The sequence below is a fragment of the Podarcis muralis genome, chromosome 4, assembly GCF_964188315.1.
Source record: "Podarcis muralis chromosome 4, rPodMur119.hap1.1, whole genome shotgun sequence".
Classification (NCBI taxonomy): domain Eukaryota; kingdom Metazoa; phylum Chordata; class Lepidosauria; order Squamata; family Lacertidae; genus Podarcis; species Podarcis muralis.
This window is the reverse complement of record NC_135658.1, coordinates 18,176,758-18,192,796: the sequence shown is the minus strand read 5'-3', so window position 1 is coordinate 18,192,796 and position 16,039 is coordinate 18,176,758. Positions and strand designations below refer to the sequence as shown.

Below are 16,039 nucleotides of genomic sequence, written 5' to 3'. Positions count from 1 at the left end.
GAAGACGATAATCAGGCATCGGCACAACTTGACCAGTCCAACGAAGTTGATGTTGAAGAGTCATTGCTTCGACACTGGTGATCTGTGCTTCTTCCAGTACACTGGTATTAGTTTGCCTGCCTTCCCAAGTGGTGTGTGTACATTTTTTCAGAAACACTGTTGATGGAATCTTTCGAGGAGTTGGAGATGGCTTTTATAAGTGGTCCATGTTTCGCAGGCATATAGTAAGGTTGGTAGTACAATAGCTTTGTAAACAAGCATTTTGGTTTCCCTGTGAATGTCTCAGACACTCTGCACTTCAATTGGGAGAAAGCCGCACTTGCAGAGCTCAGAGCTCAGCTCTGCAACTTCTTGTACCAGTGTGCTTGCCTACACCCCCCCCTTTCCCACTCAGCCACCCACATCCCAATCAGGGCTCCTGTGACCTGCCTTTCAGGCAGACATTCAACCGGACCTCCCCCCCCCCATGGAAACGGCCCCGCTGAAATCCACGCCTAGAACTAAATCGGATGTGGAGAACCTTTGGTCTATATGTTGCTAGACTCCCATCAGCCCCAAAGAGCACAGCCAGTGGCCAGGGAGAACATCTGGAGGACCAAAGGTTCCCCCTCGTCTGGCCTGAATACAACATGTTAGGCATGCTTTAAGCCCGTGGATTTGAACCGGCGCAAGAAGGACTATTGCGTTCGGGTCTTAGGCAAAGTGGAGCAGGTTATCTCCCAACTGTTGACTTCAAGGGGGGGGGGGGCGGGAGCCCTTAAATGAAACACACAATTAAGAATATTGTAGCTCATGTAAACCCAACAAAACATCTTTCCCGTATCGCTCTCTACAGCTGCAACACGTGCTGTAACCTTCCAATACTTTGACTTCAGACCCCAAAGGCTCACTCCTCCATTGTCTCCTGAGACTGATGGATGCCAACCATTCCACCTTTCCTCCAAGGTCAAGAATGGTCAAACATGGTTCTCTCCCCCTGCTCCATTTTTAACACCATAATCATGGGAGGCAAGTTAGGCTGAGATGGTGACAAGCCCAAGTTCACCCACTGAACTTCATGGCTGAGGGGGGACTTTAACCCAGCTCCAGTACTCTAACCACTATGCCACACTCACTTACTTCCAAGCAAACCTGCATTGGGTAGTATTGTGAAATCATTTTTTAATAGAGCTAGGTAAACACACTGCATGTTGTTGTTTAGTCGTTTAGTCGTGTCCGACTCTTTGTGACCCCATGGACCAGAGCATGCCAGGCACTCCTGTCTTCCACTGCCTCCCGCAGTTTGGTCAGACTCATGTTTGTAGCTTCGAGAACACTGTCCAACCATCTCGTCCTCTGTCGTCCCCTTCTCCTTGTGCCCTCAATCTTTCCCAACATCAGGGTCTGCATAGGAATATAACCAAGGCTTTCTAGCTGAATGAACATTTTGGGGTTAAGGCTTCAGAAATGCTACTATGGGAAACGCCACCTAGCAGATTCTCCATGTCTTTGTTCATGCTGTGTGCTTTCCGTGTGCTGGACTAGGCCTGGGAAAAGCATAGTTAAAATATGTATGGTCCCTGTGTGCTGCTACTTGCTTCTGAAGTGACATCACATAGAAGGCATCCAACTATAATGCAAATACATCTGATAAACTAAAATGGTATGTGGATATTCTCTAAGCATACTTACAATCTTGGATATCTTGAGAATCACATAGGATAAGGTACAAACGACGCACTTTCCCACCAAACACTCCATGGTTTGGCAAATAGGCTTTTTGTTGTTGTTTAGTCGTTTAGTCGTGTCCGACTCTTCGTGACCCCATGGACCAGAGCACGCCAGGCACTCCTGTCTTCCACTGCCTCCCACAGTTTGGTCAAACTCATTCTGGTAGCTTCGAGAACACTATCCAACCATCTCGTCCTCTGTCATCCCCTTCTCCTTGTCCCCTCCATCTTTCCCAGCATCAGTGTCTTCTCCAGGGAGTCTTCTCTTCTCGTGAGGTGGCCAAAGTACTGGAGCCTCAGCTTCACGATCTGTCCTTCCAGTGAGCACTCAGGGCTGATTTCCTTAAGAATGGATGCGTTTGATCTTCTTGCAGTCCATGGGACTCTCAAGAGTCTTCTCCAGCACCATAATTCAAAAGCATCAATTCTTCGGCGATCGGCCTTCTTTATGGTCCAGCTCTCACTTCCATACATCACTACTGGGAAAACCATGGCTTTAACTATACGGACCTTTGTTGGCAAGGTGACGTCTCTACTTCTCAAGATGCTGTCTAAGCAAATAGGCTTAGTTCCAGCAAAAACACAGCTTCCCAGATTTTGAAATTCGGCAGCTGGCCACACGGTATGAGGAGTCACAGTCCCACTGAGCATGAGAAAGGACCACAGCTCAGTTCCAATAACATGCTCTGAATGCAAAAGCTCCAGGCTCAATTTCTGGAATCTCTATTTAAAAGCATATTACTAATCAGCTGAGACAATGCTGAGCTAGACAGACTAGCAGTTCAACTCAGTGAAAAGCAGCTTCATATGATCATGTGCTGCTAATCACACAACACTCTGTATTGTGTTCCACCACAACCACAGGCAGTAGTGAGCCCCACTCACACTCTCAAAGAAATGCCAACATATATATGCAATTAAATTTTAAAAAGGACAGTGTCAGTTTTCCTGAAAGTGCTCTAGCTTCTACACAATCCTTCAGTTTGTTGTTGTTTAGTCGTTTAGTCGTGTCCGACTCTTTGTGACCCCATGGACCAGAGCACGCCAGGCACTCCTGTCTTCCACTGCCTCCCACAGTTTGGTCAAACTCATGCTGGTAGCTTTGAGAACACTATCCAACCATCTCATCCTCTGCCGTCCCCTTCTCCTTGTGCCCTCCATCTTTCCCAACATCAGGGTATTTTCCAGGAAGTCTTCTCTTCTCATGAGGTGGCCAAAGTATTGGAGTCTCAGCTTCAGGATCTGTCCTTCCAGTGAGCACTCAGGACTGATTTCCTTCAGAATGGATTGGTTTGATCTTCTTGCAGTCCATGGCACTCTCAAGAGTCTCCCCCAGCACCATAATTCAAAAAATCCCTCAAAAATCCCCCTTCTTGGATCACTGCCTTGCCGTGGCGAAGGGGCTTGAATAACTCAGAGAAGCTATGAACTATGCCGAGCAGGGCATCCAAGATGAACAGGTCATAGTGGATAGTTTTGACCAAATGTGATCCACCTAGAGGAGGAACCGGCAAGCCACTCCAGTATCCCTGCCAAGAAAACTCCATGGACAAAGACAACAGGCATATAAAATCCCTCAGTTACACACATACAATTACTCATTTCCCCTTAATACAGACCTTTAGATATTTAGCTGCACTGTATTTCTGAAATCTGTTAGTATGCAGAGTACTGTACTGCTCTTAATCAACGCACAAATCATTGCAATGAACCTTGCAGCTGAAGACCTGATCACGTTTCACTGTGCTAAATATTTTATTTTTAAATAAGACTCACAGCAGAATTACAGTATACTGTATTTCAAGTGTTACCTGTATTAAGTTCAGTTACATTCCATTTCACTTTTCATGCGGTTTTCAAACATTAACAAGTACCTCACAAAAAATAAAAAAATCTTTAAAGTGAACTTTGATATCATCTGTATTTGTCGTTTCATACAATAATAAATACTCCAGTTCTCTCTGTTACAACATACTAGTGCTTTACAGCTTTCAGTTACAGTAGATCTTCGCAATTTTGCACTACTTAAAGACGTACTACAAAATTCCTTTTTCTACACTACACCTTTAAAATGGTTTCAGACCTGCTTATTAGTCACAGCTCCCAACCACAGAATGGCAATTGCAGTTTGAGATAAAACTGGCAATCATTTTCCAGTGAAGCCTCAGCACTGACAAAACTACAAGTCACGGTGTTCTTTTGGGAGAAATTGTCACATTTAAACTGGTTCCCAAGCAGTCTAAAATTGTAGTGCAACCTTAAGATGGTGATCTGCTAGCCACTTTAATTAGCATACTACTAACTTAAAATGGCTTGGATGTCAAATCTTGAAACATTTATTTAGAGGTGCCGTTAGAAGAGCAGAATGTGTAGCCTAATGCTAAGCACTGGTAATCAGTTCAGAAAACTAAACCTGCCTATTACAATTACAATGAGGCTTACTTTCTAGTAAGTTAGGGAAATTATTTTACTGATTTTAGCAGGGACTATGTAATTATATGGAGCAAAGTCTGCTGATAAATGAACAGGATAACATACTAGTAATTTTCTGGTCAATTCAAGTAGTTTATAGACCACATTGGAGTGCTGCACACAGTGTCACATTTAGTCAAGAAGTTCAAGTTTGTAAGTAGTAATCAGAACTGGGTCTTTGGACTACAAAATTAAGGACTGTTGGCTTCAATACGCAAGCCACTTTGCTCCAGAGTTCCCTCGCTGATCTACCACTGATGATTGTTTGTCTATTTCAGAGTTAAGTGGGTTTTAGCTTACAAGTTTTGGATTGTAGCCTTTAGGCCACTTATTCAAGAACAGCCTCAGTGAATCGAGTTATGAGGTAACATCACATTACCACCCAATGTCAGTGGGTCTGACTTTTAATTTAGGGCTAATTCACACAAGACATTCAAAAGGAGCAAACACAGTGTTTACATGTATGTCAATTCATACATTACCCATTGACACTGTACATGAAATTGAGAACCTATTTCTACCAATTTCTATCTGGTACAAGCCAATAAGATTTATAGGGGGGGATTATATGTAGCCGTAGAGAGACAACACCTACTGTTTACATGAATTTTTTCAAACTTGTATTTTAAAAGTATTATGTGAACCAGCCCCAAGTATCTTTGGAATGGATAAAACCTCTGTGTGTGACAACAGGCTACTTCTCGTTCATGAATGACATCCAGCTCATCCCTGTCCATTATATGAAAATGTAACAAAGGAAGAAAGTACATGAATCACCAAGTTCTGAAATCCATAGTGCCACTTCCAGGTAAGGTTTTCTGCTCCCAGGTTTGCTTTTGAAAAAATCTATCGCTGTTAAGCATCTATGGAGGGCAACAGTAAGCAAAGAATCCACGTAACTTTCAACAATTGAATCCATCAGTAGGATTGAATGAGGATTCAAATCCTGCTCACACAGCCATCAAATAAGTAATGTCATCCCAGCATATTATTTCCATTCATTCATGTTATCCCTTTAAAAAGCAAAATCTGAGCACATAAAATGTTATGGTTTGAAGGTAGGCAGACAAGGTATATTATATATTGCACCAGACACTGAAATCTGACCATCACATTGCACTTTTTGATTTCAGGGTAGCTCAGTTTTTAATAGCTGAGAAGGTATTTTTCCTCTGTTGATGGGCAGCTGCTAACCTCATTACAACTGCCTGGAGGCTGCACAGCCCCTGTAAGTCAGCAGAGAGGTCTCAGTAATTCTCAATGGTTTTAAAAGGAAAAAACAAAACACCCCAAATGTTTCAAACAATGCTGGTTCCCAACTCCTGTGTATTCCCATGCTTTGGGATATGAGATTGACGGATGGGAGTGCTTCTGCCACGTTAAGTAGTCAATGTGGGAAACAGCCCCAAGATATTTAGGATTCCTCCAGAGCTTTTCAAGTAAAAGTGGAAATGTTTCACAAGTTTAAGGGTAGAGTGGTTTATAGTATAAAAATAATGACATCGTAACAAAACGAGACCTCATTTCAGCATCTCACAGAGTAAAGCTACACCAAAGAGGTGGGGCTGAAAGCACCGACTTTTGAGTGCAATTACAAAGAGAACTTCTTACAAAGGCTACTGGCAGTGTGTGTGTTTCGACATTCAAACGTATGCAACTTCTAAGAATCGGACGCAGAATTTGTGCAACTTTCGACAATCTCAAACAGGTAGTGATATATATCAGTCCTCCTGGCAATATCGTACGCCGTCTCGTCCAAGTTGTTCTTGAGATTTGGCTTTAGGTAGCGATTCATGAGCAAGAGTTCGAGGGTTTCCTTGCTTTCCCGGTTCCCTGCGGCAAGGTGAAGTGGAGTCAGCAAGCCATTGGTCTGAGCATTGATATCTGCCCCATGCTGGAGCAAGAACGATGCTATCTTGGTGTTGTTCCACTTGCAGGCACTGTGCAGGGGAGTCCAGCTATCCACCGTCAAGGCATGGACATCCGCGCCGTGGGCAATCAGTTCCCGTACAACTTCCAAGTGCCCGTTATAGGCAGCCCGGTGGAGAGGGGTATAGAAATCTTCATCCTGGACATTTACTGGAGCAAGGTTTTGAGACAGGAGCCTTTGCACCGTGCTGAGCTGCGAGGGTGAAGAGACAAATAAGTTTCAGCAAGCCTGCAAGCTAGATGCATTGCTTTTACAGCAAGAGTAGTACTGAAGACGTTGAACCAATACTTTGCTCAGCTATAAAGCTCACGGAACTTCAGTCAAATTTATTCTATCTCAGCCTAATGATGCGATCTGTCCTGGACCATGTGTGATCACCGCCTGAGACCCTTTTTCGTGTGCCTCCCTCATGAGAGGGCCGCATCAAGGCAACACAGAAAAGGCCTTTTCTGCAGTGGCTCCCCAGTTTGTGGGATGTTCTCCCCCACGAGACTCACCTGGGTCCTTTGTTACATATCTTTAGGCGCCAGAATGAAACGTTTTCTCTTCAACCAGGCGTTTGGCTCGCTAACATTCTATGGCTTTTAAAATGTGTTCCTCGGGAGGGATGTTATTGATTTGTTTGCTTCAGTTTTTATTATGCATTTCGTGTTTTCGTTTTGTATTATTATGTTGTGAATTGGCCTGTCATCTTCAGATGAAGAGTGGTATACAAAATTATTAAATAAACAGTAATAATGTTTATAATAATAATTAATTGTTAATAATAGTTGACTTAGATATGATGTTTTTGCCCCATCTCTCCTGGAAGGACTTTGGAGTGATATACAGTGGTACCTCGGGTTACAGACACTTCGGGTTACATATGCTTCAGGTTACAGACTCCACTAACCCAGATATAGTACCTTGGGTTAAGAACTTCGCTTCAGGGTGAGAACAGAAATCGTGCAGCAGCAGCAGCGCAGCGGCAGGCCCCATTAACTAAAGTGGTGCTTCAGGCTAAGAACAGTTTCAGGTTAAGAACGGACCTCCAGAACGAATTAAGTTCTTAACCTGAGGTACCACTGTACATGGGTCTTCCCTTCCTGTTTTCCCCCCCTTACAACTGCATATACTGAGAGAAAGAGTGATTGGCCCGAGATCACTGAACAAGGTTTATGGCAGAGTGGGGATTTGAACCTGGGTCTCTCTGTTCCTAGCCTGACACTCTATCCACCACATTCCACTGGATCTCTATTGTGCAAGAGCCGTTGCAGGGACAGAATGAAGTAACACTGAAACCTCTTAAGAGAACTGCTTTGATTATAGCACACAATAAACAAGGATGTTTATTGGCCTTGGCTTCTGTGCAAAACCACTTAAGAAGCATGGAGATGAAACATCAAATCCCACATCGCAACTACAGTTTTTCTGCATAGCAGGAAGCGTGTCACAGTGCCCCAAGTCTGACAATAATCCAGGGCCTCACTAAACTTTATTTATGAAGCTAGGAATGGGCACCAGGTCTGAGCAACCCTCAGTTCCCTCACTGCACCCTGGTTTTGATTAGATGTTCCTGGTTGGTATTCAGCCAGCCCTAAGTACTGTGACTTAGGGTTAACAAATCAGGAAAATAGCTTAAAAGAATCCAGTTCTTGGATAATATTTAAGTTAGCATCCACTGTGGTGCTCATCTTTTAGTTGGGTGGGGGCCGAGGCAGGGAGGTAGGCCTATTGTACTCTTAGATGAGCTTTTTAGGAATTTTGTAATGTATATTGTTTGCTAGATCTTTGCCTTCTAGTTTATTTTATCTCTTGGTATTGTATCCAATTAAAGCATTTTGAGACTTTTTTTTGTACAAAGTGACTAACAAATGTAACGAATCATTCATTTGTGATAATAATAAATCCTCAACAACTTTGTGCCAAAGCCAGAACATGATGAGAGGAGGGAGAACGGAAAGGAAGAGCGCTCAGCTTTGGCACTCATTATCAGCTTCATAAATCATGAAGCCTGGAATGATTGTCCACATCAGGTTGAAGAAATTTAGGTTTCTGGCACGACACACACAGCCCCAGTATGAATTTCCCAAATGTGATTAAGAAATGGCTTACTCTATTTTTTTCTGCTGCCCAAAGCAGAAGCTTATCTGGGTTGTTTTCCAGCTTCTTCTCTTGAGCCTGGTACCATTCCTCGGTTTTTTCTTCCTGATCTTCATCGTCAGAATCTCCAGACCAAAGACTCTGTGTTCCTGTGGGGATCAGGTGCCGGTGGGTCTCCAACAATTCAAGCTGGTTAAAGCTCTCAGGAAAGTCTCTATAATCTTTTGCATCCTCCTCTATGTTCTTCTCTGAAGATTTCCCACTTTCATTCATTCTGCAGACTTGAGTTCTCAAGCCCCAATTTACATGTGAAATAATTCCTCCTCCTCCTCCTCCTCCTCCTCTTCTAGCTCATTTCATTTCCTGAAATTGTTCATCAGCAGAAGTTACAAGCACATAGAAACAGCTAGCAAAGGCTAGTGGCATAGATTGCATCAACATCATGGCAACCTTTAGAGAAAGAAAAATTAAGAAATGATTAATACAGTGACCAGTACACACAAAAAGAAATAAGTTCTTAGCATTTAACACTAAAATAAGAAGAAAAAAATTAAGAATTGTGGTAGTGCAGGAGCAAAATAAAGGAATCCTTCTGCTCTCAAATCCCGGCTTATATCAGACCTTACGCCTCCTATGAAAGGTCAGGTAAAGTGAATAGGTATTGTATAAGACGGCATTTTATGGCATCACACAAAACTTAGTCATTTTGTTAGATATCTTCGAGAGCATTGTGTGGCGAGACTGTGGCAATTACCTTATTTTTCGCTCTATAAGACGCACCAGACCACAAGACGCACCTAGTTTTTGGAGGAGGAAAACAAGAAAAAAAATATTCTGAATCTCAGAAGCCAGAACAGCAAGAGGGATTGCTGCGCAGTGAAAGCAGCAATCCCTCTTGCTGTTCTGGCTTCTGGGATAGCTGCGCAGACTGCATTCGCTCCATAAGACGCACACACGTCTTATTTCCCCTTACTTTTCAGGAGGGAAAAAGTGAGTCGTATAGAGCAAAAAATACGGTATGTCCAAACTTAGGCCAGTAAGATTTCCTCCCTGTCCTTCCCAATCTTATTATTACTATTACTGATTAATTTACATGCCACTATCTATTTTTAAGTAAACCAAACAAGGAGGCTTACAAATATGAAGACAGCTATATAATAAAATGGGACGCGGGTGGCGCTGTGGGTAAAAGCCTCAGCGCCTAGGGCTTGCTGATCGAAAGGTTGGCGGTTCGAATCCCCGCGGCGGGGTGCGCTCCCGTTGTTCGGTCCCAGCGCCTGCCAACCTAGCAGTTCGAAAGCACTCCCGGGTGCAAGTAGATAAATAGGGACCGCTTACTAGCGGGAAGGTAAACGGCGTTTCCGTGTGCGGCTCTGGCTCACCAGAGCAGCGATGTCACACTGGCCACGTGACCCGGAAGTGTCTCTGGACAGCGCTGGCCCCCAGCCTCTTGAGTGAGATGAGCGCACAACCCTAGAGTCTGTCAAGACTGGCCCGTACGGGCAGGGGTACCTTTACCTTTACCTTATATAATAAAATGAAGGAAAAAACTATGGTTCAAGTTCACAACAAAATACAAACAAACTTGAAATACATAGTCAAAACATTCCAAAAGCAGTAAAAGAGTCTTGTGGCAGTGTAAAGAGTAACCAATTTATTAGGGAACAAGTCTTAGTGGAATACAGTGCACTTCATCAGATGCATTAGGCATTATCCTGCATTATCCACAACAAGTGCGCTGTGAACAGCCAGTGTGATTAACAGTCTACTTGTTTTGCTCTCCTCCAATATCGCTGTAGACAAACTCATAATACCACAATGCATTTGATGAAATGGGACTGCGGCTCATGAAAACCTATGGCGGCCTTCCCCAATCTGCTGCCCTTTTTTTTTTTTTGTACTAATACTCCCATAATGCAATTAGCCATACAAGCTAATTGGAGGGGCGGGGGGATCTGACAGGCACCGATTGGGGGAAGGCTATCTCACATAATAGATCTGTCAGTCTTTACGATGCCACAAAGCTATTTATTATAATAAAATCAGACTCCTACAGAAGATTGCTTGAATAGAATACAGTGGTACCTCAGGTTAAGTACTTAATTCGTTCCGGAGGTCCGTTCTTAACCTGAAACTGTTCTTAACCTGAAGCACCACTTTAGCTAATGGGGCCTCCTGCTGCTGCCACACCGCCGGAGCACAATTTCTGTTCTCATCCTGAAGCAAAGTTCTTAACCTGAGGTACTATTTCTGGGTTAGCGGAGTCTGTAACCTGAAGCGTATGTAACCCAAGGTACCACTGTAGTCACTGCCACCCGTCTAAGAAGCAGATCGTGAGGGGGTCAGTTAAAATTCTCTTGGGATGCTGTTCCAAATCCTGGGCACCACAGCCGACAAGGTCAGTTAGCTACCCATGTGCCTTGCCTCAGAGGCGGGACCTGAAGAAAGGCCTCTCAAATAGAGCAAATATACGATCTCAACTTGAAGAATGTCCGTAAAATCTTCCATTCCATTAGATCCCTTCCAGTTGGGATTCACTGAAACTGCCTTGGTCGCACTGTTTGAGGATATCCAGCAGGCTAGGGTTAGAAGTACTGTTTTGGGGGAACAGGAGGCGGGCAGGTGTGGAGGACTCCCTGGTCCTGAATGGGGTAACTGTGCCCCTGAAGGTCCAGGTGCGTAGCCTGGGAGTCATTTTGGACTCACAGCTGTCCATGGAGGCGCAGGGGTCAATTCTGTGTCCAGGGCAGCTGTTTACCAGCTCCACCTGGTACGCAGGCTGAGACCCTACCTGCCCATGGACTCCCTCGCCAGAATGGTGCATGCTCTCGTTATCTCCTGCTTGGACTACTGCAATGCACTCTACATGAGGCTACTTTTGAAGGTGACCCAAAAACTACAACTAATCCAGAATGCAGCAGCTAAACTGGTGACTGGGAGCGGCCGCCAAGACCACATAACACCTACATTGGCTCCCAGTACGTTTCCAGGCACAATTCTATTCCAACTCTATGATTCTATGAATTCAAAGTGTTGGTATGACCTTAAAGCCCTAAACGGCCTCGGTCCAGTATACCTGAAGGAGCATCTCCACCCCCATTGTTCTGCCCAGACACTGAGGTCCAGCGCCGAGGGCCTCCTGGCGGTTCCCTCATTGCGAGAAGCCAAGTTACAGGGAACCAGGCAGAGGACCTTCTTGGTAGCGGCACCCGCCCTGTGGAACGCCCTCCCACCAGATGTCAAAGAGAACAACAACTACCAGACTTCTAGAAGACATCTGAAGGCAGCCCTGCTTAGGGAAACTTTTAACGTTTAATGGACTATTGTATTTTGATATTTTGCTGGAAGCTGCCCAGAGTGGCTGGGGAAACTCAGCCAGATGGGTGGGGTATAAATAATAAATTATTATTATTAATTTTATTATTATTATTATTATTATTGTTGTTGTTGTTGTTGTTGTTGTTGTTGTTGTTGTTATTATTATTATTATTATTACAAAAACCAACGCTGCAACAAAGAGATATAACAAAAGCATACAATTGTTGGGATACTGCCATGGAGACAAAGGCATCAGGCAGCATACACGATAAACTGGTAAGTGGAAATTATTGACCACATATTGGATTAGCGCCAAATCATTGTTTTCAGTACGGAAGCATGCAGACAGGCAATAGGACCCCTACTCACTCAAGAGTTACAGTGGAGAGGTGTGCTTTTTGCGCGCGCGCGCACGCGCGCGCACACACACACACACACACACTCTGTGTCTGCGCTCATGGCAACTTCCCATGTGAGATAAGCTACTATCAGACTCAGTGGGAATCTCACTGAATGGGGTTTGCAGCCTTATGTGTGATTAGCTCCTACTGAACTCAGCGGGTCTTACATCCAAGTAAGCATGCATAGGATCAGGCGGGGGGGGGGGGTCAGATGCAAAAGGACAGGGCCTCCTCGCCTTTGGCAACTGTGTAGAAGAGGGATTTCAGCGGGTACAGCTTGTCACTCAAACTTCACACACTAAAATACCCTCTTCGGGTGGCGCTGTGGGTTAAACCACCGAGCCTAGGACTTGCTGATCAGAAGGTTGGTGGTTCGAATCCCCTTGACGGGGTGAGCTCCCGTTTTTTGGTCGCAGCTCCTGCCAACCTAGGAGTTCGAAAGCACGTCAAAGTGCAAGTAGATAAACAGGTACCGCTCCGGCGGGAAGGTAAATGGCGTTTCCGTGCGCTGCTCTGGTTCGCCAGAAGCGGCTTAGTCACGCTGGAAACACGACCCGGAAGCTGTACGCTGGTTCCCTCGGCCAATAAAGCGAGATGAGCGCCGCAACCCCAGAGTCGGCCACGACTGGACCTAATGGTCACGGGTCCCTTTACACACTGGAAGATGAATGGTCCTCTTTTGCGGCTAGCTGCCCTAGCTCAGGCCACAAGAAGCCTGTACCTGCTTTGTATATTGTAAACAAAAACTATATTAAGCCTCAACAGGGCCAGCTTACCCATAGGCACTAGGGGTGTGCAGCACCCGGGCACTGGGAGCGCCAGGCCGAGAGTCTGGAGACTGAAGAACCAGGTCAGCCGACAGCCGCTGCAGGGCAGAGCAGAGCCTGTCAGAGCGCCACAGGCTTTTCTGCCGCTGGTGCTGAGGCAGCCAGCTGGCTCCACCCTCTTGTGCGCCTGGGATTGGTGGGATGTCGAGAGGCCCGCCCAGCGCACGCATGCTGCTCACACGAGGCGTGCAGCTTCCCTCCCAAGCCTCCGTGGGGATTGCTTTCCTCCCGCAGTGGCATGGGAGAGAGTTGCGTGCCCCCCCCAAAGCTCAACAACTTTGGCCTGCCCTCCCCCCAAATTGGGGGCGCTGGGCAGTTTTTTGCACCCTGGCACCGCATATGCTAAAGACGGCCCCGAGCTTCAACATGCAAAACAATCGCCTAAGAATTGCTCAATGCTCTACCAGAAAGAAAGTGGCTTTTTGGGTTGCAATCTTCACATTACATATGCCAGAGCTAAAAACTAAAGTGGTACCTCGGGTTAAGTACTTAATTCATTCCGGAGGTGTGTTCTTAACCTGAAACTGTTCTTAACCTGAAGCACCACTTTAGCTAATGGGGCCTCCTGCTGCCGCTGTGCCGCCGGACCCCGATTTCTGTTCTTATCCTGAAGCAAAGTTCTTAACCTGAAGCACTATTTCTGGCTTAGTGAAGTGTGTAACCTGAAGCATATGTAACCTGAAGCGTAAGTAACCCGAGGTACCACTGTACACTCTGCTCTTTTTGGTGCCTGCTAAATACATTGTTTACACACACTGTCCCAGGTGCTTAGAAATGCTGATGTGAGTTTTGATCTGATTTAGCATTCTAACTTTCTGCATGTTATAATGTACGGTAAACGTTCTCCTGATTTTATGCTTTCCGTAAACCACTTTGAGGTTTGTTACTTTGCTGGTAAAATCAAGCGGTGTATAAATTTTAGGAGATAAAATAAAAAATACCCAGCTGCATCCTGGTTTCCAAGGAAACTGACATTTGCGCTCCTCCGCTTGCAAAATCCCACGACTCGCTGCAGCAACTTACCTTGAGCAAGAAGTCCCATTGAACTCAGCGTTGCTTAGCAGACACATGCCGTGATTCATTCTCTCTCTCTTTTTTTTTGCAACAAGCTGCAGCGCTCCAGAACCAGAAGCATCAGGTTTCCAAAGGCTGGCAAAATAGAAAGCAATTCATTAACCCATCATATTTCAATAATAATAATAATAATAATAATAATAATAATAATAATAATAATAATAATAATTAATACCCCTTGCCCCCCTTTTTTTGCAAGCGACGCCCGAAAAACGGAGCCCCTCGGCTGGAGGACCCGGCTGGAACCTCCGCAGGGCTTTCGGAGCAGCCCGTCTCGGACGCGCCGCGGGGGAAACTCACCCCCGCCTCCAGCCCGGGGGAAGGGGCGGGGCCAAGGAATGACCGGCAGCAACCCCAGGCGCCGGGGGGACTTCCGGCCTTCCTCGGGCCTTTCGTGTCACTCTTTCACCCTTGCTGCGGCTGCGCAGTGGGGATTGCCTGCAGTGCTTGGGGAACGGGGTTTAGAAGAGGAGAGGGGGCGTGGCCTGAAGCGTGCATTGGGTACGAAGGAAAAAGGAGGAGCTAGCTCGGAGGCGGGGGGGGCGGGGTTCAGGACGCTTGTCGCGAAATGGGCCTTGCGCGTGCGCGCCCGGAAAGGGGCGGGGTTATTTCTCTCTCTCCCTCCCCGCTCCCAATAGCCGCGGCGCTATGGAATCTGGAGGCGTTGCGTCGTAGGCCGCGCGCCGGGAAGGAGGGTAAGAGCGCGGGAAGCGTGAGGCGCCGCGTGAGGCGGCATCAGGGGTGCTGGGTCTCCGGTAGAGGCTGCGGCCTAGTCCGCCCGTTCCCGCCCTCCGAGGGAGAAGTTTCGCTTTTGAAGTAGAATTCAGACATCTTCCCCATCCCTCACCCCCAAAATAGCCTCCAGGGAAAGAAAGGAAATAACTGGACCAAAAAAAAAAAAAGGGGGTTTCTTCCCACGTGCAGAAGGCTGCGTGTCTTGCGTAACACGCTTGTTCCATTGATCCCTCCCTCACGTCGAGACTGCAGTAGATTCCGTAGAAGTGTAAGGGCCCACGGAAGTCATCTAGTCGAGCCCCCTGCAATGCAGGAATCTTTTGCCCAATACGGGGCTCGAACTCATGGCCCTGACAGATTTAAGAGCAGGATGTTTTTGGCCTACAACTCCCATCTGGCAGACTGCCTCGCCAGAGTGGTGCATGCTCTAGTTATCTCCCGCTTGGACTACTGCACTGCGCTCTACACGGGGCTACCTTTGAAGGTGACCCAGAAACTGCAATTAATCGGCGTCTAGACTGGTGACTGGGAGCGGCTACAGGGACCATATAACACTGAGAGATCTGCACTGGCTCCCAGTACGTTTCCGAGCACAATTCAAAGTGTTGGTGCTGACCTTTAAAGCCCTAAACGGCCTTGGTCCAGTATATCTGAAGGAGCGTCTCCACCCCCATCGTTCAGCCCGGACACTGAGATCCAGTGCTGAGGGCCTTCTGGCGGTTCCCTCATTGCGAGAAGTGAGGTTACAGGGAACCAGGCAGAGGGCCTTCTCGGTAGTGGCGCCCACCCTGTGGAACACCCTCCCTTCAGGTGTGAAGGAAATAAGCAGCTATCCTTTCTTTCAAAGACATCTGAAGGCAGCCCTGTTCAGGGAAGTTTTTAATATGTAACGCTGTACTGTTTTTAACACTTGTTTGGGAGCCGCCCAGAGTGGCTGGGGAGACTTAGCCAGATGGGCAGGGTATAAACAAATAATAATAATAATAATAATAATAATAATAATAATAATAATAAGTCCTAGCTAACAGGACCAGTGGTCAGGGATTATGGGAATTGTAGTCTCAAAACATCTGGAGGGCCAAGTTTGCCTGTGCCTGTCTAAGGGCCTCGCGCTCTAGTACCTACAGAGCTACCCCAAGGAGTCGTTTTCTGCCCATAGAGGATGTTGCCTGCTGTGTCTCTCCATGAGTCTCTGCTTCGGCAAGTGCCTCTTTCCAGGGGAAAAGCCGCTGGTGTTTCTATTTGGGTGTGATCAATCTGTCACCCCGGGACTTAAGCAGAAGAAGTTTGTTTGTTTGTTGCCTTTGTTAGCCTCCTTCCCGTAGAGTGGTCCAAAGAGGCTTACCTGAAGGTTGATTAAGAACCTTTGATGGAAATCTAAAAGCACAGCTGAATAGATAAAAGGCAGTGCTAGAAGAGGTCACAGAGTATGTATGGAGGGGGAAGGAGCCACCCAGAAGGCCTGATCTTGTATTTGCATCTTCCTCACCT

At 46.2% G+C, this 16,039-nt stretch overlaps 2 protein-coding genes across 8 annotated transcripts in view; one reads left to right on the top strand and one right to left on the bottom strand.

Annotated features, from left to right (window-relative positions):
• Positions 1-3,440: 3,440 nt before the first annotated feature.
• On the bottom strand, positions 3,441-14,246 carry ANKRD49 (ankyrin repeat domain 49). 4 transcript variants are annotated; one of them, XM_028726087.2, is made up of 4 exons: positions 14,114-14,246; positions 13,763-13,888; positions 8,206-8,643; positions 3,441-6,303 (listed from the first exon to the last, which is right to left on the bottom strand). In XM_028726087.2, exons 3-4 carry the CDS (start codon positions 8,464-8,466, stop codon positions 5,842-5,844), a joined length of 723 nt encoding a protein of 240 aa, XP_028581920.1. In that variant the 5' UTR covers positions 8,467-8,643; positions 13,763-13,888; positions 14,114-14,246; the 3' UTR covers positions 3,441-5,841. The 4 variants fall into 4 exon arrangements, with proteins under 4 accessions (XP_028581920.1, XP_028581922.1, XP_028581921.1 ...); XM_028726089.2 differs by having other exon boundaries at positions 8,206-8,556; XM_028726088.2 differs by lacking the exon at positions 14,114-14,246 and adding an exon at positions 13,989-14,107.
• A 139-nt stretch (positions 14,247-14,385) lies between these two features.
• The window catches only part of MRE11 (MRE11 double strand break repair nuclease), a 31,539-nt gene continuing 29,885 nt past the window's right edge, over positions 14,386-16,039 (top strand). For 2 of the 4 annotated variants that reach the window (XM_028726083.2, XM_028726081.2), the window contains exon 1: positions 14,408-14,508. The gene's annotated coding sequence lies outside the window, so the exon portion shown is untranslated. Of the gene's footprint in view, positions 14,509-16,039 lie in introns of all 4 variants that reach the window. The other 2 variants (XM_028726080.2, XM_028726082.2) reach the window with 2 other exon arrangements.

Excerpts from the sequence above, each read along its gene's own strand:
- ANKRD49 (XM_028726087.2), bottom strand. The coding sequence starts at position 8,466 with ATGAATGAAAGTGGGAAATCTTCAGAGAAGAACATAGAGGAGGATGCA. Across the intron at positions 6,304-8,205 it reads GGGCAGCAGAAAAAAATAGA|CTCAGCACGGTGCAAAGGCT; the intron begins GTAAGCCATTTC and ends TCACCCTCGCAG.